The sequence below is a fragment of the Narcine bancroftii genome, chromosome 1 (genome assembly GCF_036971445.1).
Source record: "Narcine bancroftii isolate sNarBan1 chromosome 1, sNarBan1.hap1, whole genome shotgun sequence".
Lineage (NCBI taxonomy): Eukaryota > Metazoa > Chordata > Chondrichthyes > Torpediniformes > Narcinidae > Narcine > Narcine bancroftii.
In genome coordinates, this window is record NC_091469.1 from 58,679,759 (window position 1) to 58,706,213 (window position 26,455).

The 26,455-nt window shown below is 42.1% G+C and overlaps 2 protein-coding genes and 1 long non-coding RNA gene across 11 annotated transcripts in view; 1 reads left to right on the forward strand and 2 right to left on the reverse strand.

The window, feature by feature from the left end:
* LOC138758565 (KN motif and ankyrin repeat domain-containing protein 1-like) overlaps positions 1 to 1,114 on the reverse strand; it is a 326,554-nt gene extending 325,440 nt beyond the window's left edge. For 3 of the 5 annotated variants that reach the window (XM_069927732.1, XM_069927666.1, XM_069927687.1), the window contains exon 1: positions 1,014 to 1,113. The gene's annotated coding sequence lies outside the window, so the exon portion shown is untranslated. Of the gene's footprint in view, positions 1 to 1,013 lie in introns of all 5 variants that reach the window. The other 2 variants (XM_069927715.1, XM_069927725.1) reach the window with 2 other exon arrangements.
* LOC138758637 (uncharacterized) lies at positions 191 to 26,438 on the forward strand. Its single transcript, XR_011354368.1, has 5 exons — positions 191 to 257; positions 441 to 513; positions 1,030 to 1,169; positions 6,938 to 7,081; positions 22,600 to 26,438. It is a non-coding gene; the product is annotated as an uncharacterized lncRNA (long non-coding RNA).
* dock8 (dedicator of cytokinesis 8) overlaps positions 18,658 to 26,455 on the reverse strand; it is a 259,931-nt gene continuing 252,133 nt past the window's right edge. For all 5 annotated transcript variants that reach the window (XM_069927656.1, XM_069927641.1, XM_069927639.1 and 2 more), the window contains 3 exons: positions 24,831 to 24,937; positions 22,186 to 22,356; positions 18,658 to 19,957 (listed from right to left, as the gene is read on the reverse strand). In XM_069927656.1, the coding sequence (XP_069783757.1) occupies positions 19,897 to 19,957; positions 22,186 to 22,356; positions 24,831 to 24,937 (339 nt within the window). In that variant the 3' untranslated portion in view covers positions 18,658 to 19,896. The remainder of the gene's footprint in view (positions 19,958 to 22,185; positions 22,357 to 24,830; positions 24,938 to 26,455) is intronic.

The following is a 26,455-nucleotide window of genomic DNA, read 5'->3' on the forward strand; positions in this document are numbered from 1 at the left end:
CTTTAGTGAACACCTGCAGTGAGCAAGAGAATAAAAAAAAGGGCACAGCTGCAGAACCTGCGAAACCACGCTATAATTTCGTTCAAACGAGGGGCTGGCTCCGTGCACATCGCCAGCAAGAGGGTCCAAATAATTCCGCAGCCTCATTCGACTGAGAAGTTTTCATTGCGGAAAAAAAAATCAGCCAGGAAGTGAGTGCACCCAAAGCCATCTCTTTTTATTGGGTTGACACAGACGAGCACGACTCGGAACAAATGGTGCGTCAAAGTTGTGGACTTTTTAAAGAGAGAATTTTTTATATATATAAATAAATGGAATCAAAACACAACCTCAACGCCGTCGTCACAGATCTTTAAACAATCAGAAACTTCTAAAACAAACTTTCCCAGGCTCTGTTTGCAGTTTTCTCCCTAATATGTGACAATTTTCCTTTTGAACAGCACCACGATAGGAAAGTGAGCCCTGGCCTGAGGAAATTAACGAAGACGAACAGCCGTGCCCACGATTCTCAAGGTAAATAAACCCCTTCGCCTGCAACAGGATTCTTGGCGTTAAAAGGGGAGGGGAGAGGGGAGAGAAGAGGGGAGAGGGGAGAGAGGAACAACCAACCTTCATAGCTCCTGCTTTGTGACTTGGACGCGTTACCATCCACACCAACTGGCTTCTCCCACTCGGATCAAACACTTGATCCTGGCTTAATACTCATCATGTGTTCCCCCCCCCCCCCCCCAATAAATAGATTCATTTGAAACAAAGCAACATTGAATAAAAGGCAAATAATATTTACAAACTTTCAGAATGCAGATTTCCCTACTCAAACTTAGACATTGAACAACAGGGTACAAGTGTTTCGCTTGGAAGTGAACAGGTACTGCAGGCCCATTAGAAAAGTGCAAGTTATCCTTAAAGAGAAACTTTACCCTGCGAATAGGCTCCAGTGCACGAAAGCAGCAAACACCTCCAACTTTTACCAAACTACATACTTATCTGAAAACTCCTCGCATCTGACTGACCTCATTCACGATACAGGACGGAAAGAAGCTGGTTGCATGCGAAAGACCCGGTGACTTCAACTTTCTCCCACCTCCTTTCGTCAACGGACCCTCCAGAAGGCACTGCTGCTTTGTACACATCGGACATAAAAAACCGCACCGCGCATGAACACTGCGGTAAGTTGGGGGGAACTGTGGGAAATGTAGTGCAAATGAATTCAGCTGCGCCAAGGGCTGCAGAAACTTGGGACACTGTCCCAAAAAAGTGTGTGAAGTGATGCCAGGAGAACGGTAAGATGTGAAATAGGCAGCATCAGGTTTGCTGTTAGCAAAATGATTGTCTCGCTGTTTCACTTCAAATCGAGCTTTTGCTGTGATTTTTTAAGTCCTGCTGGCATACAGTAAATTCGTTTTGGTTTTCTCTATGCTGAATTTACTGGCACAAAAATGTTAACCGGGTAAATGTGTACGTGTGGATTTTAAACTTCGTCCTGACCCTCCTGAAGTCTGCACACTGCTCTCCAATCCCAATCAGAGAATCCAGGCTCCCCGCAGTTCAACTCATTACAACTTCGAAGAACAACATTCCGATTATTTCTGAAGTCTTACACTTTTTTGAATCTTCATCAATTAGATTATAGACTAATATTATTTTAAAATGTATACAGTATAGTTATTTGCGATTTACATGTCAACGTTTGTTAAAGATCTGATAGCGTTTCTTTTCTTCAGGTCGTCACAAATTATACTTCAATACAAAGCTGTGAATATTGGCGAAAGGGAGAGGATTCTGACATTAAACTGTCAAAAACCTATATTGCACTAAAAATATTGACAAATAAAATCATCATAAATGTTTCTTGTGAGTGAAAAAGCGATCAATTGTGGTCGTTCTACTCTTCCAGAATCACGGGATTCTTTCATGGTATTTCAAATAAGCAACAAGAACATCTGCAAGAGATTTAACAGACTGTGCTTGTGTAGGTAAACATCAATCTCGGTTGAGCCAAGGCATCTCTTAACACTGGCTGCTCCACACATTTCTGTGAGAGCACCATGGTTACTGCCATGGATTGCTCCCACCTACGAACAGTAAGTCTTTCTGGCTCCGAAGCTCATCCTCATTTGGGTAATAGAGGGCCAGTGACTCTCTTGAAACAATTCAACATTTCAAGGTTTTAGGGTAATTTAAAAATGTTGCCAGCCAACTTCACTTGGAAAATTAATCAATTAAAAACTTAGAGAATTTGACTAATAGTGGTAAACATCTTTATTTGGTTTATGTTAGATAAAAGCACACATTGGAATTAAACAGGAAAATCTGTCTGTGAGTGCTGGGATTGCGGGGCAATTCATGAAAGTACTGGAGAAACTCAACAGGTCACACAGCATTTATAGATAGGAAGTACAGAATAAAACATTTTGGGCCTGAGCCTTTCATCAAGATGTGAGATAAAAGTAGGAGGCATCTGAATTTTAAAAAAAAGGTGAGTGGGGGAGGGGAGAGGAGGATGGGGGAGGGAAGGAGCACAGACTAAAAGATGTGACCTCTTGTGGATAGAAGTGGGAGAGAAAAAAAGCTGGTGAAGGGAGAATGGAGAGAGAAGGGAAGGGGTAGGGTGTGATCAGGAAAGAGAGAGGCTCAGGGGAGTTTAATGGAAACTGGAGGAGTTGATGTTATTGTTATTTGGTTGGAGAGTTCCCAGACAGAATGTTCAATGTTCAGAATCAGAATTTATTGTCATGAACTTGTCACAAAATTTGTTAGTCTGTGGCAGCATCTCAGTGCAAACATTTATATAAAGCACTTTACAAAATAAATAAAAACAGTGCAGGAAAAAGACAAAGTAAGGTAGGGTTCATTGTTCATCCAGGAATCTGATGGCCTCAGGGGAAAGACTTTCCTTGTGCCACTAAGTGCTCATCTTCAGGCACCAGTTTTACCATTTTCCTGATGGTAGCAGAGACAATGAGATAGACAACAGACTCGCTAAGGCAAATAGCGCCTTTGGAAGACTACACAAAAGAGTCTGGAAAAACAACCAACTGAAAAACCTCACAAAGATAAGCGTATACAGGGTCGTTGTCATACCCACACTCCTGTTCGGCTCCGAATCATGGGTCCTCTACCGGCATCACCTACGGCTCCTAGAACGCTTCCACCAGCGTTGTCTCCGCTCCATCCTCAACATCCATTGGAGCGCTTTCATCCCTAACGTCGATGTACTCGAGATGGCAGAGGTCGACAGCATCGAGTCCATGCTGCTGAAGATCCAGCTGCGCTGGATGGGTCACGTCTCCAGAATGGAGGACCATCGCCTTCCCAAAATTGTGTTATATGGCGAGCTCTCCACTGGCCACCGTGACAGAGGTGCACCAAAGAAAAGGTACAAGGACTGCCTAAAGAAATCTCTTGGTGCCTGCCACATTGACCACCGCCATTGGGCTGATATCGCCTCAAACCGTGCATCGTGGCGTCTCACAGTTTGGCGGGCAACAACCTCCTTTGAAGAAGACCGCAGAGCCCACCTCACTGACAAAAGGCAAAGGAGGAAAAACCCAACACCCAACCCCAACCAACCAATTTTCCCCTGCAACCGCTGCAACCGTGTCTGCCTGTCCCGCATCGGACTTGTCAGCCACAAATGAGCCTGCAGCTGACGTGGACTTTTTACCCCCTCCTTAAATCTTCGTCCGCGAAGCCAAGCCAAAGAAGAAGAAGCAGAGTGAAAAAGGCATGCCCTGGGTGATGGGATTTCTTGAGAATAGAAGCTGCTTTCTTAAGATACTGCCTCTCGAGATGTAAATTGAGTGAAATATGGTGCCCATGATGTCACAGGCCAAGTTAACAACCCTCTGGAGATTTTTTTTCTTGACCTGAGTGAGCATTGGCACCTCCATACCAGACAGTGATGCAACCAGCCTGACTACTCTCCATGGTACACCTGTAGAAATTTTCAAGAGTCTTCGGTGACGTACCGAATCTCCTCAAACTCCTCGCAAAGTATAGCTGCTGGTGAGCCTTCTTCATAATGGAGGCTCCAGGACAGATCCTTGGAGATATTGACACGGAGCTGATCTAGCTCCCTCCTGTACACTTCCTCATTGCCACCTATGATTCTGCCAACAACAGTGATGTCATCATCAAATTTATAGATAGTATTGGAATTGTGCCTAGCCACACAGTCATGGGGGTAGAGTGAGTAGAGCAGTGGGCTAAGCATGCATCCTTGAGGTGAACAGTAGGAGCAAACCGGAGCCCCCGGGGAAAACCCATGCAGACATGGGGAGAATGTACAAATCCCTTACAGACAACATGGGATTCGAACTCATGGTCACTAATGCTGTAACAACATTGCACTACACTAACCCTGCCACCCTTGCGACTCTATTAAGTTGTTCTCATCCTTTGCCTAGTTCTCTCAACCTTTCTTTATCACCCAAGTTTTCCAAATCAGGCATCATCCTGGTAAATATCCGCTACACTCTTTTCAAAGCTTCCACATCCTTCCAATTATGAGGTGACCAGAACTGAAGACAATACTCTGTGCAGCCTCACCAGATTTTATAGAGCTAGAATATTACTTTGTGGCTCTTTGACCCAATTCCTGACTCATGAAAGTCAGCACTTCATATGCCTTCTTAATCACTCTATCAACTTGTGGTGCAAACTTGAGGGATCGTTAAACTTTGACACGATGATCACTCTGTTCCTGCACACTGCTAAGAATCCTGCCATTATGGTGCCTTCAAGTTCAATACTTGAAAGTATATCACTTCACTCCAACCTCTAGGCAGAATATATTCCATCTTCTATCACCCTCTGCCTTCTGTAAGCAAGCCAATTCCAAATCCATGCAGCCAAATTTTCATTGCTCCCTACCCTCACTCTAGTTATCCTTCTGTTCTTCATGTACATGTAGAATGCCTTTGGATTTTCCTCAGCCAAGGACTTCTCAGGTCCCCTTCTAGCTCTCCCTTAAGTTTTTTTTCCAGGCTAACATAATTCTCAAGAGCCCTGCCTGATTTTTGCAGTTGTTTCCTTCTTCCTTTTGACTAATTCAAAAGTTTTCCCTATCCCTTTCTTGTCAATCATGGCTCCTTTACTCAACCACCCTTTCCCTGTCTCAGTAGGAAAAATCTATCCAGAACTCAATGAAATAGTCCCTAAACAACTTCCACATCTCTGTCATTCATTTCCCTGAGTACATTTGTTACCAATTAATGCTCACATATTCCTAATACCATCATAATTAGCCCTCTCCCAATTAATTACTTTCCCATATCATCTCTTCATATCCTTATCCATAGCTAGACAAAAGGTCAGGAAATTGTGGTCACTATTTATGAAATGCTCACCCTCCAATAGGTCTGTCAGTTGACCAGATTCATTGCCCAGTACTGGATCAAGTATGGCCTCTCCTTCTTTCACCTGCCCACAAACTGTGTCAGAAATAATTGAAAAGAAGTGAAAAAAATGATATTTTCTCCCAGCATCCAGGTGGATTCAACAAAGACCAAAATAAAGGCATATTCGATACCAGTACATGCTTCCTATTATGAGGTGACCAGGACAGAACACAATACTCTTAAGTGTAATTTAACCAGTGTTATAGAGCTGCTCTTTGGATTTTTCTTTTGATACATTTAGTAGGTGAAAGGGTGGGTCTGATTCTTGCTTTTACAGAACTTCAGGCTTTGCCCCTCAAAATAAACCGACAAAAGAACAAAACACATCCCAAGGGTAGTAAAAATATTTGTAATAAAGAACGTACAAGTCACAACTTTTATCTGAGCAAATCTGTTGGTAATTAATTATAATTTTCCTTAAATAATGTGACATATATAGTAAATATGTGCTTTTTTGAAAGGCATTTTTTGATACTTCTCTATTTGGACACTATTTTAGAACAGTTTAACTTCTACATTATCTAACATTAAACAGCTTTGATGTGCAATAAAACTCCTGGTATCTGGCACCAATGGGAATTGGTGGATGCTGGATAAATGAATTTTCTTGTTGATTGTTATTGCATGTTGCATGATTGGTGAGGCATGCCATATTTTGTACAAATTTATTTTCTGCTATTTCTTCTGCCAGTTCCTTGAATTCCAGATAACAGGTGTTTTAATTGTATTTCCAAAATCATTGCTGGATTGACCTGATATACAGCCATATTTTGTATCAAGTTTAGTAGTTTCTATCTCATTCAAGTTTGAGAGTACCATACGCAATATTGTCCTTTAACATTTTCCATGATTGCAGTGAAGGGAGACTTTAGTTATTCATGTTTCCCTCACCAATCAATTCAATCCGATGTTGATTCAATCATGTTCTAATTGGAGTAATCTTCTATTTAGTCTTTTGATCACATGGAATCATAAATCCATAGAGGTTTACTCATTTGGCAAAAAAAAAAGTCTAGAGTCCTCTCTACGGCTGTGTACATCCATTCACTTGACATGATTTCTGAGCTCTAGAATCCAGTCATATTTTTCTCTTCCAGCACTGCAAGAACTTTTAAATTCCTCACTACATCTTCTGACCTATGATAAATTTTGTGAAGCAGCCAATGTTGGAAATATCTTTACCAATATCTTTAATTCCTTAACAACCCAGAAGCTAAATGCAACCGTAATAAACTGTATCACAACAACTGGAATTGCATTCCCCAGGTCTCCAGCTTTACCACGATTGAAAAATATGCATGCCAAGGGAACAGTGTTGATGTCATAACTTTGCATTGATATAAGGCTTGTATTAATAGATGTCATTTTGACTCCCTTTTATATGTAAAAATTAGAAATCTGAAACCAAAACAGAGAATGGAGAAAATAGAGAGTAAATCCATCAGCTTCTTTAAAGAGCAAAGACAGTATCGTATCAGTTATTGATGGTATAATTAGCTGAAATGCTAAACAAAGACTCTCAAAAATTTCTACAGGTATACTGTGGAGAGGATTCTGACTGATTGCATCACTGTTTGGTGTGGAGGTGCCAAAGCGCTGGACAGGAAAAATACTCCAGAGAGTTGTTAACCAGGCTGGCAATATCACGGGCATCAGTCCACTCCATCAAGGAGATACAGGTATACCCCACCTGATGAATATTCGTTTTACACTAATTCGCTTTTATGAAAAAAAACCCTGTGTTCACTTTTATTAAAGAATTTTCACTTTTATGAGAAAAACAGACAGTAGAGCTGTCACGGAGTGGCCAGTGGGGGGGTTGTCAGCGTGCGGGGGCGGTCATGGGGCAGCTGGTCAAAACTCGCTGTCTTCCCAATTCTGGTAAGTGAAACTTCACTGTACATACATTATTTCTACTTTATATAGGCCGTGTAATTATCATATCATTCCTGCTTTTACTATATGTTAGTGTTATTTTAGGTTTTATGTGTTATTTGGTATGATTTAGTGGGTTTTTCCCATTGAAATCAATGGTAATTGCTTCTTTGCTTTATGCCAATTCGGCTTACGAAAGGTTCTGTAGGAACACTCTCGTTTCATAAAGTTAGGTATACCTGTACATAGGAATTGGTGTCTTAAAAAAGCAGCCTTTATCTTCAAGGACCTCCTCCACCCAGGCCATACCCTCTTCACTCTGCTACCATCAGGAAGGAGGGACAGTGTTGGGTACTATCAGTAGCCTCAATAATTTCAATGACAAAGACTTGAGGGAAACGATAGGCTTTATTTCACAAAAGACTTGAGCTGGCCCGGATCCAAACTAGGGAGGTGCAGGGAAGGGAAAGGTGGCCTGATGGCCTGGGTCCCAGGGGAGGAGTCCAGGTAAGAGTGTCATCAGGGGGCGGGCCAGCCTGAGCCCTCACCCACTCTTTTAAAAGAGGAAACCCCCCCCCCCCCTTTTACAGAACGAGAGGGGAAGGGGGAGAAAAAAGAAAAAAAGAATTCTAGAGGTTTATCTGCACTGGCGACTTCCTCCTTCTGCGGGACCACTGGAGAGCAGGTGTATCTGAGCTTTGCTGTTTGGGAGGGGAAGCGGTCCTGAGGGGGGCAGGGGAGGAAGCAGCCTGGGTCGGGGTGATGCTTGAGGACTCCCGGGAGGAAGGGGGATTTGATGCTTCCCCGAGGACTGACTCCTGGAGAGGAGAACCGGGTGGCTCAGCCTCCAGTATAGGGGTGGCCTGCTCTGCAGGGTGGGCTGTGGCAGGCAGGGCGGTTTCAGGATCTCCGGCCCTCGCCAGGTCACGGATAGGCACAGTGTTCTCGTGGCCATTGGGGTATCTCACAAACGCGTATTGTGGGTTGACGTTTATGAGGTGTACTGCTTCCAACAGTGGATCCGTCTTATGGCCCCTCGCGTGTCTCCGTAGCAGGACTGGCCCCGGGTTTGCCAACCAAGGAGGAATGGAGGCACCATTTACCGATCTCCTAGGGAAAGCAAAGAAATGTTCATGTTGGGTGGTCTTAGTCGCGGTGCACAGGAGCAATCAGTTGGCATGAAGCACTTCGGGCAAAATGTCCTGCCAGCGGGACACCGACATGTTTTTGGACCTTAAGGTCAGGAGCACTGCCTTCCAGATGGTGGCATTCTCCCTTTCCAACTGGCCATTACCCCTGGGGTTATAGCTGGTGGTCTTGCTGGTGGCGATGCCTCTGGCCAAGAAGTACTGTTGCAGTTCCTCACTCATGAACCAGGTCCCCTGATTGCTATGGATGTACTCGGGGTACCCAAACAGGGTGAAGATACTGCGCAGCACCTTGATTACCGTCGCCAAGGTCATATCTGAGCAGGGAATAGCAAAGGGGAACCTGGAGAACTCATCTACCACTGTCAGGAAGTAGGCGTTCCTATTTGTAGTGGGTAGGGGCCCTTGAAATGGACACTGAGCCTTTCAAAGGGGCATGTGGCCTTGATGAGGTAGGCTTTATTGCACAAAAGACTTGAGCTGGCCCAGATCCAAACTAGGGAAGTGTAGGGAAGGGAAAGGTGGCCCGACCTTTATGGCCTGGGTCCCAGGGGAGGAATCCAGGTAAGAGTGTCATCAGGGGGGGTGGGCCAGCCTGAGCCAATTAGCATATACAATCAATACAATTACAGACAGAAATCTGAAGACAAACACCCAATGGCACAAGGACAGTTTCTTTCTCTCTGCCATCAGATTTATGAATGGACAATGAACCACAGAAACAACCTCACCTTCTCCTATTTTCTTTCACTATTTACTTATTTTGAAATGTAATTTGCATTATGATCCTGCCACAAAACAACCAATTTTGCGATATGTATTTTTTCCATATTTTCTAAGTTCCAATCAGGCAGTTTTTGTTTTTATTTTATGTTCGCAGCATTTTTAGTATACAATTCTAAAATCTTTTATCAACATCAGTTTTATTGAGATTAGTCTACAGATTATTCAATTTATAATGTACTATGTCAAGGGAAAAATACCAGCTCGTCTCCCCAATCTGCTGTGACAGTTTAACAATAAGTGTTTGCCCACACAGATAAAATGTTGTTCATTCCTTTTAGCACTGTAGCTACTTAGTCCTTTCCTCAATCTGGCTGAGGGTGGGAGGGGGCTGTGGCAGATATTTGCCAAAAGGGAATATCTAGAGTGTAATAGGCTTCCATAAAGCTCCTGGAAGTATGAACAGCTGGATTTCAATATGAGGTTCTTGGATTTTACAGGGTAGTTGTAAGATTGAGGTTTTGCCCTGTTTGGGTGTTAGAACTAAGGGTTTAATGTCTCAACATAATGGATTGCTGTAGACAGCCGCTTTTATTGACTGTCTGCAGCCACTGTCTCACTACGACTCTATTGTGCATGCACGAGGCCCCGCGAAGTGCGCTAGTTAAAAAAGGAGATGGAGCTTGGTTGGTTGCAGACACAATTTCCAGGAGATCTTGTTATACATTGTATTGTTGAATATAACAGTAAAGCATTCATCAGAGGTTGCCATTTTGTATTTTCTCGTTATTCGATGCATCAATAAACATGGAAGTCTAAAGAAGTCTTTAGAAGTCTAAACCTGAAGCCTTCAAGTGAAAAGTGAGTAAGCATTTGTAACACATTTGTGACTGCACCATAGTGGCAAATGGATTCAGAAGGCTTGACCCACTCGTGTTTGAAGGCAATGTGGCTGAGAATTGGCGCGTATTCGAACAAGAATATGACATTTTCATTGCAGCAGCGCGTGGTGATAAGTCTGCCCGAGTCAAAGCAAATTTAGCGGGCATTAATATATGCAACCAAGATGCATGAAAGGAGTATCGTTATCAGCCTGCTGAGTCAAGAGAGGACCCCGAGTGTTTAAAAAGAAAATTTTGAATAATGTACAATCCACAAAAGAACTGAATGGTGGAAAGGCACAGATTTAATACCAGAAGCCAGAGGCCTGGCAAGTCGATTCAATCATATTTCAGCGACCTAAAGATCAGGGCAAGGACCTGTGACTTCGGAGCACTCTGTGATGAGTTGATTAAAGGCAGGATGGTCTGCGACATCTGTGACAAAGGCATGAGAAAGGCACTGCTGCTTGACAATGAATTGATGCTCGCAAAGGCCATCTCCACGTATCTGGCTTATGAAACACCGGAAGAGAACAGCAGAAAGCTAATCCCTCCACAGCAGCAAGGCACGAGCATAGACGCAGACAAGGCAGGACCTGCAAACAGGCAGTGGCCGGAAGCCAGAAGAAAACAAAGCCAACCAAGCCTTGCTACGCTCTCACCAAGGATGGAGTGTGGTAACTGCGGCAGCGACCATGTGGGAAGGCGAGAGATGTGCTTGGCTTTCGGCCAGCAGTGCAGTGCAGAGCATGCCAAAAATGGAACCATTTCAGTAGATGGTGCAGAGCGAGGCAGCAACTCACCCGAGACCCAGATACAGAAGGATGATTAACCAGTTGGAACCTGAGCAAGGACTAACCAACTCAGATGTCGAGTATTACATTGATGGATTGACTCTGCAGATGGCAGGAGACCCAACAAGAATCAGAAGGAATAACAAAGCATTTGTAACAATGAAGATCAATGGTAAAGCAACAGACATGAAAGTTGACACTGGAGCAAGTGCAACGTCATGTTATGAAGAACATTCAACCTATTGAGGAAGTCAGAACAGGTCATATCATGCTCCAAGTCCACAAGTCTAGTGCCATATGGGGACAGCAAAATTAGAACCGAAGGCATAGTGCGACTGCAGTGCTACATTCAAGGACAGCTGCACATACTAAGTTTTTTCATAGTCCAAGAAAACGTCCTGCCTTTACTGGGCCTGAGCGCAAGCATAGACATAGTCTTGTTTCATTCAGCAGAGAGGTACACCAGATAAGTCCAGCCAAAAATGATCTGACGCACAGAATCTTTTCTGAGTACAGTGACCTTTTTAAGGAAGAACTGTCTGTGAAAACTGCCAGTGACGTACTCCATGCGGCTCAACCCAGAAATGAGGCCCATGGTTCATCAAGCACGCCGTATACTGATAGCCACAAAGGACAGGGTTAAGGCCAAGCTGGACAGGATGCAGGACCTGGGTGTGATTACCCCAGTCTTCGAGCCTACCGAGTGGGTGTCCTCCATGGTGGCTGCTAAGAAAAAAGATGGACAGGAGATCCGGATCTGTATCGACCCGAGAGACCTCAACACAGCTTTAAAACAACCACACCATCCAATGCGTACCGTGGAGAAAGTTGCCACACATGTGGCCAGTGCGACCATTGTTTCGGTTTTAGATGCAAAGAATTCCTTCTGGCAAATCAAATTTAACTACAAGTCATCACTGCTGACCACATTCAGCACGAGTTTTGGCCATTACAGATTCCTGAAAATGCCATTTGGAATCAATTCAGCCAGCGAAGTATTTTAAAGACCAATAGAGCAAATCTTTGTGGGGTATCCCTGTGCCATCATTGTTGATGACATACTTATAAGTGGCAAAAAATTGGAAGAACATGACACAAATTTAAAAAAAGGTACTTGACAAATCCCAGAAGGTTAATCTTAAGCTCAACTCCTGTAAGTGCAGGTTTCAGCTGAACCAGGTCAGTTATGTAGGGCCATATTTTCACAGGAGAAGGCCTGAAGGCGGACCCTTCAAAGACTAAAACAATCAGTGAAATGCCAGTACCAACAGACGTGACAGCGCTACGATGTTTCCTGGGCATGGTCAACTACCTGAGCAAGTTCATTCGAACACCAGTGATCTTACCACCCTGCTAAGGCAGTTGACACATAAAGATATGGTTTGGTCCTGGCAGCAGCAACAACAAAACACATTCCATGCATTAAAAAGGCATATGTCATGCACACCTGTTCTATCACACTACAACGCGCGTAGACCAGTCGTGCTAACCTGGGTGCAGCATGCCTGCAGGATGGAAAACCAGTGGTCTACACATTCAGGTCACTCTCCACCACGGAGACTAGATACGTCCAAATAGAGAAGGAGTTGTTGGCAGTAGTTTTCGCCTGCTCAATATTTAACAACTACATTTATGGTAGACCAGTAACCATAGAGACAGACCACTTACCTCTGGTCACAATTCTGAAAAAGCCAATCCATGCAGCCCCTGCATGATTACAGAGAATGATGCTCAGGCTTCAGAAATCCAACGTGACTTTAACATGCAAGTGTGGAAAAGAAATGCACTTAGCTGATGCGCTATCTCGTGCTCCCAGAAAATGCACGATCCAGCAAGCTGAGGAAGAGGACAGATTTGATATAATGACATTAATGCACATCTCCTCCACCCGGTTGGATGAACTGAGACAGCACACGGCTGAAGATACAACTTTGAGGACCCTGAGCACTTTTATCAAGGGTGGCTGGCCTGACAAGCAGTGCAGCCTACCTCCTGAAGTTCCACCCTACTTCCCTTTCTGGGATGAATTACTCATCGATGATGGAATCATAATGAAGGGCCTGAGAGCAGTAGTTCCAAGTTCATTGAAAAACATTTATCTCAACATCCTGCACAGAGGGCACCCAGGGGCAGAACCAACCAAACACAGGGCTAGAGACATAGTTTATTGACAGTGATGACTGAGAACAGAGCCCACGATGTACAAGCTTGCTCGATGAGCAATAGCACCAGACCGCACCAACAGAAAGAGCCGCTGCAGCTTTATGCGGTGCCAGACCTCCCCTAGTCAATCATGGCAACAGACATCTTCGAATGGCATGGTCAACAGTATTTGGTTCTTGTCGGTTCATACTCTGGATGGTTTGAGATAGACCCTTTACCCAATGTCACCTCATCAGCAGTCATTTTCAAATTAAAAAGACACTTTTCAGTACATGGGGCCCTCCACACTCTGCTATTGGACAATAGCACCCAGTTCACCAGCGAGAAATTCAGAAGCTTTGCAACAACATGGGATATCAACCAAATCACTAGCAGCCTGGAGTCCCCACAATCAAATGGATTGACTGAAAGAGCCATGAGAAGCATGAAGCAACTCATGGAGAAGTCCCACAGGAAAATATGGATGTGCTCCTAAACCTGCTGAACCTAAGGAACATCCCCGGCAATGAGCTCTCCGGCGCAAAAACTCATGTCCAGGCAGACACGGACGACTCTGCCTGTGGCAAGGAGCCTCTTGGAGCCTCAACAAAAGAACCCACAAGAAATTAAATCCCAACTGCTGAACAGGAGGCTAACGCAGAAACAGTGCTATAACAGAAACAGTCGGACACCTGTGCCATTAGCAGAAGGGCGATCGTAAGGATGCAGGCTCCACAGGGCTATGACCAAATGGGCATAGTCGAAAGGAGCTGCCAGGAGTCCAGATCATACCTGGTAAAATCAGATGGAAGGGTGTATCGGAGAAACTGTTGACACATCCTACCCGTAAAGGAGCCATCCCCATCCCAAACCATTCCTGATTAAACTACAAACCAGCCAGCCCCAACCTGAGCCATTCCTGATGAGACTATAAACCAGGTTCTGGAACATGACCTGGGGTAGGAAGAGCTCCCTCAGTAACAACCCATGAAACAAATGGCTGCAGCCCTGAGACTACGGATGGCACATCCTTTCAAGCTGAAGCACTCCAAGCAGCGCCCCAAGTATCCACTTCCACCAATGGCTACTACATAACACACTTTGGGCGCACTTGTGAACCCAACCCAAAATATCGGGATTAAATTGGGCTGACTGTTCACTGCTGAACTATAATTATTGTAATGTACAACACCTACATGGATTGTGGTATGTGAAAGGGGTTGCCCAAGTAAGGGGATGTAGACACCTGCTTCTATTGGCTGTCTGCACCCGCTCTAGCTTCTGTACTCACTACGATGCTATTGTGCATGCACGAGTCATTGCGAAGTGTGCTAGTTGAAAAGGAAACGGACCTTGGCTGCTGGCGGACGCCATTTTCAGTGGCTCCTGTTATTGTTGAATTTAACAATAAAGCATTCGTCAGAGGTTGCCGTTTTGTGTTGTCTGGTTATTTGATACATTAACAGTTGCCATTCAGGAACGATAGGAGTAGGGATTTCTATACCTGAGGCTGGTGAACCTTTGGAATTCTCTACCCATGAGGACTGTGGAGGCGGTCACTGAGTCTATCGAAACAGTTTGAGGGAATCAAGGGATACAGAATTAGTGCAGGATAGTCTTTTTCTTTTTTTTCTTTGGCTTGGCTTCGCGGACGAAGATTTATGGAGGGGGTAAAAAGTCCACGTCAGCTGCAGGCTCGTTTGTGGCTGACAAGTCCGATGCGGGACAGGCAGACACAGTTGCAGCGGTTGCAGGGGAAAATTGGTTGGTTGGGGTTGGGTGTTGGGTTTTTCCTCCTTTGCCTTTTGTCAGTGAGGTGGGCTCTGCGGTCTTCTTCAAAGGAGGTTGCTGCCCGCCAAACTGTGAGGTGCCAAGATGCACGGTTTGAGGCGTTATCAGCCCAATGGCGGTGGTCAATGTGGCAGGCACCAAGAGATTTCTTTAGGCAGTCCTTGTACCTTTTCTTTGGTGCACCTCTGTCACGGTGGCCAGTGGAGAGCTCGCCATATAACACGATCTTGGGAAGGCGATGGTCCTCCATTCTGGAGACGTGACCCATCCAGCACAGCTGGATCTTCAGCAGCGTGGACTCGATGCTGTCGACCTCTGCCATCTCGAGTACTTCGACGTTAGGGATGAAAGCGCTCCAATGGATGTTGAGGATGGAGCGGAGACAACGCTGGTGGAAGCGTTCTAGGAGCCGTAGGTGGTGCCGGTAAAGGACCCATGATTCGGAGCCGAACAGGAGTGTGGGTATGACAACGGCTCTGTATACGCTTATCTTTGTGAGGTTTTTCAGTTGGTTGTTTTTCCAGACTCTTTTGTGTAGTCTTCCAAAGGCGCTATTTGCCTTGGCGAGTCTGTTGTCTATCTCATTGTCGATCTTGTCCGTGAACTACTCTTTGCAGACGATGCCGCTTTAGTTGCCCATTCAGAGCCAGCTCTTCAGCGCTTGACGTCCTGCTTTGCGGAAACTGCCAAAATGTTTGGCCTGGAAGTCAGCCTGAAGAAAACTGAGGTCCTCCATCAGCCAGCTCCCCACCATGACTACCAGCCCCTCCACATCTCCATCGGGCACACAAAACTCAAAACGGTCAACCAGTTTACCTATCTCGGCTGCACCATTTCATCAGATGCAAGGATCGACAATGAGATAGTGCAGGATAGTAAAACTGAGGTAAAACACCAAGCATGAAGCCCTCTCCTGATTCTGCTACTTAATCTTGTATTGAGAGGATGACTGACTGGAATAGAAATGTTACATTGTCCCTCTCAGAGTTACTAACACATTGAATGCCAAGGTTCATCATGGATAAGAAGTAAATCCATTGATCTTTCCTAGTGCTTGACTTGTTTATTTCTCAATTTATAATTCAGTGTTGGGATAGTCATTGCATGAAATTAGTAAATGTCAATAATAAAGCAGATTGTATTTGTCTTTAATTTCAACAAATTAAATAACTGCCTTATTCAAAACTTCTGGATCTGGACACTAACATTGTAGTTTAGGAGAGATATCAGGATCTCTGAGCTCTCAGTCCTGAAACATGCTGACCAGAGGGGCTAGGTGCACAATATCAATAACAAGCACACTTTTCTTTTAGTTTAGAATTGTGAGAAGTGGAAAAAGTTTCTTTTTATTTAGTCTCAATGAAAGATATATTTTGCTTTACCACTGGAAAAGGGAAAGGGGAAATTTGTGTTATTTTTCCATTGAGCAGATTTACAGGATGAGGAATTTTTTTAAAGTGGAAGATGTTGGAAATCTGAAATAAAACCAGAAAATGTTGGGAACAAATATTCAGGTCAGGGAGCATCATGTGGAAAAAGAAACATTTAATATTTTGGGTCAAGGCCCCTTGATCAGAAATGTGAAAGAGATAAGCAGAATGTTTATGTCGCAAATGGCCATTTGGGTAGCTACTGCAGCATTAAGAGTGAATTAGACCAACGGACAACTCTGCCTGTGGCAAGTCTTGGAGCCTCAACAAAAGAACCCGCGAGAAATTCAATCCCAACTGCTGAACAGGAGGTTAACGCAGAAACGGTGCTATAACAGAAACAGTCGGACACCTGTGCCATTAGCAGAAGGGCGATAGTAAGGATGCAGGCTCCACAGGGCTACGACCAAATGGGCAAGGTCGAAAGGAGCTGCCAAATGGAAAAAGACAGTGAGGCAGGGTGAGAACTAAATAACTCCAGTACTATATCACCTGTGAATTTCTATCATTTTGAATGAAATATGCAATGATGTATTTACATCATGGTCAACTGATCTGGATGGTCATATCACTTGGGATCCATGGTGAGCTGACCAATTGGAATCAGAGTTGGCTTGATGGTAGGAGACCACATGAGGTCATGGAAGGTAGTTATTCAGATTAGAGGTCTGTCACTAGTTGAGTGCAGCAGGGATTGGTGCTAGGTCTACTATTGTTTGCCATTTATGTTAGTGACATAGATGACAATGTACCATGGTGAGCAAATTTGCAGATGACACAAAAATTGGTGGGATAGTGGACAGTGAAGGTGATCTAAGATTACAATAGAATACAGATGAACTAGGAAAGTGGGTCAAATAATTACTGTTGGAATTTAACTTGGAAGCTTTGGTAGGTTAAACCAGGCAAGGACTTAAACAGTGAATGGGATAGAACAGGAGAGTGCTGTAGAACTTTGGAGTACTGATGAGGGTTTAAGGTTCCTTTTATTGTGATGTAATAATACATAACAAATGTAACATAAATGATATATTTTAACTTCTGCCTGCCATTAGCCGAAGAGTCGCTATTGGTGTTGTCTGTTGTCCCTTTCAGTATGAGCAAAATGAAAAAGAGAGTCCCTTCAGAGTCATTGCGTGTCCGTGGATTTGCCTCCAACATTCCCACAGCCTCTGCGGCTGCACAGACTCCTGATCGAATCAATGGCAGCCTGGGTTCCAGGTCTAAATCTCCAATACGATCAGGACAACTTTAGCACCCAAGACCCTTTGGGAGCACTTCTTGCCCTCAGCATCTTTCGAATCCCAGCTCCGACACCTGGTTCCCGTGAGTCAGTGTCCAGCAGCCCATGTGGGTCGTCCGATCGGAAGTCGCCAGCAGCTCACAGCCTGTGTGGGTCCCTCAGCCGCCATGCCCCTTGCTGGTCTGCTGCTGTGGTCACCTTCCCTTTTGGGTCCTTCTGTCACTGAGCCCCTCGCTGGTCTGCTGCCATCATCACCGCCCTGTAGGTTTATCTCCTCTACTTCTTCTCAATGAGGGGGTTTTCTTCCCATCTTGCGCTGGTCCACTGGTTGCCTGGAGTCTGCAAACCCTTGTGGCTGCTGCCGAACACAGGTGCTGCCATGTTGAGGGGGACTGAGGACACGATTGTAGGATTTTACTTTATAAACACCTTCGGCTCCTTAAACAGACCATTTAATGTCTGTACAGATAAGGCAGCATTAGGACTGGGCGGTTGAAACCTATGGAGCAGAGCTGTCTCCATTCCCCTGGGCCGCACCAGCAGCAGTGCGGTTGTTACAGTTGTTCTGGCAGCACTGCCATTTTTATACTTATATATATTGAATGAATGAAATTAAGAAGGCAGGGTATTGTGTGATGGCATGTTACAAGTATAAAAGGTTCTGGTGAGGCCACACTTGGAGTATTGTGCACAGTTCCAGTCATCCAGTGGTCGGGAAGATATAATTTAGCTGGAAAGGTTGCAAAAATGATGTCTGAGAATGTTACTGAGACTAGCAGGCTTGAATTCCAGATGGAGGTTGGATAGGCTGGAACTATTCTCCCTAGAGCATAGAAGGCAAAGTTGGTGGGGGGGGGGGGCTTAAAGACATCTCTAAAATCATGAGGGGCATAGATAAGATTAAAAAGTCATCGTCATTTTCTCAGCATAGGGGAATCTAAAATTTGAAGTCATAGATTTAAGGTAAGTGGGGGAAAAAGGGACCTTGGGCCTCTTTCTTCACACAGAGAGTCATGGGTATATGGAATGAACTGCCAGTGGAAATGCTGGAAGCAAAGCAAGTGGAACATTTAAGATATTTGGATAGGTACATGGATCGGCATTGACACTGGGCCAAAGGCCCATTTCCATGCTGTAGAACTCTAAGACTCTATCATGGTTGTCATAAGTAAGTTGAACCGTAGGGTCCATTTCTGTGCTATAGAACCTTTGAAAATAATTTTCAGAATTTGATTTGAAAAAAAGTTTTACTTTTAAAAAGTCTCATCTATACATGCAATATACATCATCTGGATCCCAGTAAAAAAAATAAAAAGAATGCATTACATGGAAAAACATTAACTTGAAGCATTAAGTTGTGCCACTTTCATTTGGCGAATACTAAGTTGATGATTGGAAGTTCCTGTACATGAGATACAGTAATATACAATCAATGAGAAATTAAGGCAGTCTGCCATAGTCCAGAGACATAAAATTTGGGTGTACCAGTTTAAAAAAAAAATCAAAATTGCATCGCTTTTACAAATGGTCATGGTCATCTGTGAGCAGACCAGCTTTCAACAGGTGATGATCCTATCCATATTACTTCAGAAACGAGAGATGGCATAATTTCCAAGATAGTAGGGAATGAATATTGATTAAATGGCAATGAGATTTGCTGGAATGTTGCAGGTGTATATTAAGGTGAACATATATTTTATTGAATATTTATAGCAATTTATGTAAAATTCTTCATTGATTCACACCAGTTTTTCTTCTTGGACCATAGAGGGTACTGAAGCTGGTTGCACAGATATTGAAAAAGCATCGCAAATCAAAAGTGAAAGTTCATGCTATTCCAGAGGTTCTGTGTCTCAAATATGCTCTGCTTCAATTAGTTTAATAATAGAGTTAAACGAGTTGCAGAAGCCATTTTGACTGTACTAAAGGAGTAGGATTAATTCAATGTAAATTGTACACTTAAAAAACAGAATTTCATTAATAGAAGCGATGAAGATGGTATCACATTTAAAATTAAATGACCATGACATGTAATAAACCATATTACAGAACCAGCAGAAAGTATATGGAACATGACAACAGCTTATGTAAACATTATAACACACATTGATATATATATATATATATATATATATATATAAAAACACACACATCAATGAGTTGGGGAACAAATTAAACATCTGGATAATAAAACTATGTATTATTATTAAGAAAGGTGCAAATTAGAAGATACCAGCACCATCTTTGGAAGTTGGATTAATTAACAGCAGTTCAAGACATATGGCAGCTTCTTCTATCTGTGGTTTAAATGATATCAATGTCCATCAGGGTTTCATTTTTCAAGAAGATAACAGATTGCAGTTTTCATATTTCTTGTACAGTTGTCTTGATGACCGTTGAAGCTCAATGAGTTACCTTTGGTGGTGCAAATGAACATTAAAAATTGGTGTCTCATTGACAGATTCGATCAGCTATTCTGAGAATTTGATGATTCATATTTCTTAAAACTTGATTTTTTGAAGGATTCCCTTAAAGAAAAAAAAATATCTTACCAATAATGTTTAAAGAGAACATTAAAATAAAATACATTGTCAAAATATGTGTATGTGTTCTTATAATTCAAATAATGTTTATTAATCATTCAAACAATCTGTTCCTTTCCCCCTATGAATCACTGTTTCAGACTGATGTACGTTTACATTTCCTAATTCAACCATCTGGGACTTTGACAAAGTTAACAAAGAGATATTGCTGGGGAATATATATATATTTTTAGACATACAGCATGGTAACAGGCCCTTTTACCCATGAATCCATGCTGTCCAATTACACCCAATTGACCTACAATTCCTGGTACTAATATTTTTGAACGGTGGGAAGAACCCAGAGCCTCTGTGCAAACATGGGAGAAAATGTACAAACTCTTACACACAGTGCGGGATCCCATCCTGGTCCCGAATGGGCTGGTGCTCTAGCAGCGTTGCACTAACCACTGCTCTAACCATGCTGCCCTACGCTAACTGTGCTCTGGCTGTGGCCAGAGACCAGGTGGTATTTAAAATTTTGTGGTTCTCGACCTTTTTCAGTCTAAGGCCCATCTGGCTTCTGGCCAAACATACTGTGGACACCCTCATGGCAATAACTGAACAATATTTTCAAGTTAAAGGCAGCTTTGTAAGAAACACATCTTTATCTAATTTAAAGTATTTTATTTAATGTTTTTCAAGACCCACAAGGCCAACTGGTTGAGAAGAACACAAGACAATAGGAGCAGCAGTAGGCACTCAATTCCTGAAGTATGTCCTTCCATTCAACAAAGTTATAGCTGAAATTTTGAAGCAACTCAGTGCCAAATAACCAGTCTCTTATCTTGTAACTATGTCCCTTTGTGACTCTCCCACTGAAGAAAATATTTCAACAAGACGCCTTATGATCTTAAATGTTTGAATCAGGTCACCACTCATGCTTCTAAATTCCACGGAAATGAACCAAAAGGATGATGTTGAATTGTTACCCTGCCTTGATTTCAAGTCAAAACACAGAAATGGTGGAGGAACTCAGCTGGTTTCGCAGCATTCATCAGAGGTAAAACTGATGTTTTGGGCCTGAGCCCTTCCTCAAGGGTTGAATGAAAAAGACAGATGAAAAAGGCTGATGAAAGAAAGGGGGAAGAATGGGAGGGGGTGGTGTACAGATCGACAACAAAAGGTGTTAATTGGATATGATAAGAGGAAAGGAGAGAATTGATTTTGGCTCTGTTAAAGGAGACAGAGAGAAAAGGGAGAGAGCACTAGAGGAAAGAAGGCAGGGGAAAATGTGGCAGGGCACGAGACCTTGATCAGACATGTCAGCAAGAGAATGGGATGGGGAATTAAAATGGGTGGCCACTGGGAGATCCACGCTATTGCAGTGAACAGAGCTGAGGTGCTCAACAAAGCGATCTCCCAGTCTGCATTCAGCTTCTCTGATGTAGAGGAGACCACAACAGGAGCACCAAATGCAATAGTTGACAACACTTTGATTGTACATTGATGAAAATGACAATGGTGCAAGCACTGGTGAAACATCAAACCAACACGTTCTTGAAATATTCAAGCAAGGTAATTCTGCATCTTCCTTTGTGTTGGCTTTGAAAAGGCAGGGGATCTAAAATTTGCAGCTGTTAATGATTTTGACAAGCAGTGTACAGAGAACCTTGAGGATAGGCATTGGGTGTACACAAAGATCCTGCCTCAGCAGTGGAAAGACCTCACTAATTTCCATTCCACTTGCTCATCAGCCACCCCTTGTGGAAGTTCCCTGATGGCCTAGTTAGCCACCTCAGAGCCCACAAAATTGGGAATGTAAGCAAGTCAACATTGATCCTGAGGGACTGCCTGAGAAGAAGATTTGGATATTCAAAAGGTGTTTGATTAAGTAGCAAATAATAGTAAATTGATAATCTCTGAAGCATAATTGTTTGTTTCATTCCTGTAGTTTTTAAAATGACGGAAGTCCTTGGAATGAAAGAAACATGCATGGAAAATTGGCTACTTCTTAAAACCAACCATTGTAGGACCCCCAGAGGTTGTACAGGGAATAACAGATTTTGAAAAAAAAAACAGCAAAATTTCAGAAATACTTAACAAGTTGCTCAGCTTTTGAAAGTTCTGCATACAATCTAGATTGAAATGCAATATGAACTATGTGCTTGATAAATTTCTTCTTCTTGAAGCTAAAACAACAGAAAGATTAATGTTGCATTTGTGCATCTTACTTCGACTCGCGGTGAATTTTTACCACTGGTTTGTACAGGTCTGGGATCTTTCTCCCAATCATTGGTCTCAGGTTCTCTTTTAATTTGTTGTAATTCTTTTTCAGTTCTTGTTGATATTCTTTTTGGTCAGAAGTAATCAGATGTTTATTCTTCTCCACGGCATCTCCACATCTGGAGGGGAAATATACATGAATATTTTTACCTGTTCAACAAAACATCCTTAATAAGGAGGATTATTTACATTAAGATAAGTCAGTTTAATATTTGGGGGTTTATATTTAATACACTGATAAGGTATAATATTTCTCTTTTTTAAGTAAAATATTCTTTTGTAGATGTACAATTTCTCCTCTGCATTGCTCATGAAAAAAATATCTGATTATTCTTTCTGCCTATTCCATTCTGTAATTGCAGACAAGATCACTGACAAAAGACAAAGGAGGAAAAACCCAACACCCAACCAACCAATTTTCCCTTGCTACCGCTGCAACTGTGTCTGTCTGTCCCGCATCGGACTTGTCAGCCACAAACGAGCCTGCAGCTGACGTGGACATTACCCCTCCATTAATCTTCATCCGCGAAGCCAAGCCAAAGAAAGAAAGAAAAAGTGAAGACTACCACCTGCTATGTCTTCAGTTTCCCAAAAAATTACTGCACTTACTTGTAGAGATAGATTAACTTAACTGAGACCGCTATCATTCATTATATTGACAAATTATCCTCATTTGAAAAGTATGAAGTTATTAATTTGATTTAAAAAATAACCAGTTGTTATGAGCCTAGAGGACCCCAAAACCCAGCAGTAATAGATATTCACCAAGACAAATGGTCACAAACAAAAGTTGATTTTAATGATCTTTAAACATGAAAACAGAATTAAATTTTAACTTATTACTATTAACTAACCTAACTTTATCCCCTTCTAATTCTAAGTGCACGTGTATGTGATGTGTATGTAAGTTCAGAAAAGTTATTTGATTCACAGTCCAATCCCACTTCTCATTCCTCCAAGCTTACTGGTTGAAGGCAATTCTTATACTGTGCACAGAATTTAACATTTATAAAGTTCACCAGGCTTTGGTGCTTGAAAGGTAAATGGTTACCGCTCAGGAAGGTTCTTGTCGGTTTTCAGAGAGAGATTTTTTTGCTCCTGGACACCCACAACTGATTCCTTGTAACCAGCCACCAGTGTCTTGCCGAAGAAACTTGTCCCCTCAGGGTTCTCCAGATGATAACCTCTTTCTTTCAGATCACCACAGAGTTCCTTCTTGTCTCTCTTATTTCAAGTGAACCATAAGGGCATTGAACAGGCTGAACTAAGCACTCACAACCTGTCTTCCAAATAGGGTTTTTCCACAAGCTTGCCAGCTTGTCCTGTTCCAGTCCCAGCTGCTGCTACTGACTGTAGCACTGTAGAACTCTAGAACTCAAACCCCTCTCTCTCTCTCTCTCTCTCTCACTCAGAGAAAAAAGCCTGTTTGACTCTCTCTGCTTGCAAAACCACTAACCCTCTTAGAACAGCAAGATCCACTCAAGATAGCCTGCAGCTCTGATGAGTTCTTTCATCTGTTGCCTTTTTGTAAACAACAATTCATTAGTGAAGTCTCTTAGGCACTCTCCAAAGCTTTTGGCGCTGGTCTGTCTAGCATGAGCAGAGCTCCAGTATTTTAAATAAGATTTGTTTTAAAGTGTTTGTATGTGACCTACACTAAAAACCCTGCCCCAATTTATCTCCCAACATATCTATAATCTGTCACACAGTGAATATTTATTCCAATTCAGAAATGAATGGACATTTTAAATGATAATCTTCACAATAAAGCACTTAGACAGGCAGAAGATGCAGTTTCATTCTAAATTAACACCCTGCTCATATATTCCAACTAATTAAATTGTATTCAATTTTCTCAATTGTATTCATGCATTTATTATACATGTTCCAAAGAATGATGCACTATTCAATGCACAAATGCAAAGGAACTTAAATCTGAAGTTTTGTATGCACTAATTTTCTTGTGTTCCTGAAGTATTTGAAAGTAGGTTTTGATTCAAAGCCTTACAGCAACATTTTGTCAAACAACAAAGCATATTCATTTCATGTTTTTTTTTTTCTCACTTTGTTCTGATTAAATTTTCCTCTCACTTCTTTTCCTGAACAACGTTCAAGGATGTAGTTCGAAAGGCACCAATTATTCTTTTCCTTGTGAACCTTACCCATTACTGGCAGACTAACTCATCAATTTATTCATTAAGTAAATCACAAAAATCTGTAGGCACTGTGGTTAAAGTAAAATCACAATACTGAAGAAACGCAGCAGGTGAAACAGTGTCCTTTATATATCAAAAGTACAGAACTGAAGTTTCAGGCTTGTGGCCTTTATCAAGGTGTTCATTAAGTTTGCCAACCACATATTTCTTTCTCACCAAGATAAGCATTTCTAGCAGGAGTTGCTCGATAGCAATAATGAATGAGGATCTAATCTTCCCACAGTAACTTGGGCTAATTATTGTTCTTCTATGAACTTCCCATCTGAATTGGCTGAACTTCACACCCTTCAGTTACTAATCTGTAGAGCCATTGAGGGTATTGCACATTCCATTTTCATTTTTCAAAAATAATTCATCCAGCACATTGTTCAACTCACCGCATAATAAATTCTTTGAAACATAACCTCAGTTTATTGTGATGTCGGAAGAGGTTTGAATTCTCTGGAATTTCAGCCAGAAATACTTGAGCTACTTCTAACGGACCCTGTTACAAGCAGAACAAGGTAGAATGAGATATGTCCATTGGGAAACAAGGTTGGTACTTTGATTTGTTTGTAGAGAATAAAAACCATAAACAGTAAGTTAGAAAAACAAACAATAGTGAGAAAATATAACAACTGTTTTATATATAAATTAATTACTTGACGATTATAAGTTTCCTAATTTTAATATTATTTTATGCATAGGATATATTGTCTGTGGGGTTGCTGGTACTCAGAATCAGAATTTATGATCATGAACATGTCACAAAATATATTGTTTTGTGGCAGCATTGCAGGTGCAAATATTACACTCTAAATTACATTTCAAAAATAAATAAGAAGTGCAATAAAATCAGAGAAAGCCTGTGGTTCATTGTCCATTCAGAAATCTGATGGCAGAGGATAAGAAACTGTTCTTGTTCCACTGGGTGCTTGACTCCAGGCTCCTGTACCTTTTCCTGATGATAGCAGTATGAAGAGGGCATGGCCTCAGTATTAATCCTTGTTAACTGATTGGCTCTTGGAATCTTCTTTAGCTTATTAATTAGTGAGAAATGTAAATATTAACTTGTCGAGCTGTATTTTGAACAGAACAAGCAAAATCCAAACCAATTGCAGGGCTGCTTCTCACTGTCACGAAAACTCTCAACTCCAACAATTTAGGATGCTGCCTTGTTATCACTTGTATTACTGAGGAAGAAGCCAGAGATGCCTGATCAAATGCTGTTCTGGTAAAACTAAACAGCTCCAAGAATGGGAGGCACTCACAAAGTCAACTCCTTCCAAAGATGTATATTTTTTCATTGGAGAACAACAAAGGCAATTTCAAGTTAATTAATTCCCTCTGCAATCTTTTATCTTTCCTTCTACAACAATCTTCAGTTCAATATGGAACAATATTTTCCATTCTGTTGCCTTTTCCATGATGCAGGGAATATTGTCTTAAATTATCTTGGAAAGCGCCCAACATCTCACCCACCTATGAGACTTTGGCCTAATGACTCCTCCCCCCTCCACACTAAACATGATATCTGGGATTCTTGCGACACGTGGTAGAGTGGGAACCTAGTGTATCCAGTTTCTAGCATCCTGTTTACCCATAGGCAATCTTCTCTCACTCAAGTAACTTTAGTTCCAGTGTTTAAAGTCTTTTGTGAATTTAACCCAAACTAAGTAACTCAAGTGTCTAAAAGACACACTGTTGCCACATATTCCTGCTACAGTCAAACCAGAGAATAATTACAAATGTGAAGTTGTAGCTGCATTAAAATTCTCAATATTATAATGGGTTTTGCATTGAATATATTAATAATTTCTTTCCAAGGTTCTATTGTTAAGGTATCCAACTAGAAATTGATTGTGGTGTTTAAATTTTTTTGTGTGGTGCTCTGAGCTCAGCGCTCATGGGATTTGATAAAGCTTTCTTTGTTGGGTCCATTTTTAATGGTGTTTATTTTTTTTAAATAAGTCCTTGACATTAAAATCAGAAATGTTGCAAAATGTTTTCCATACACTACTCT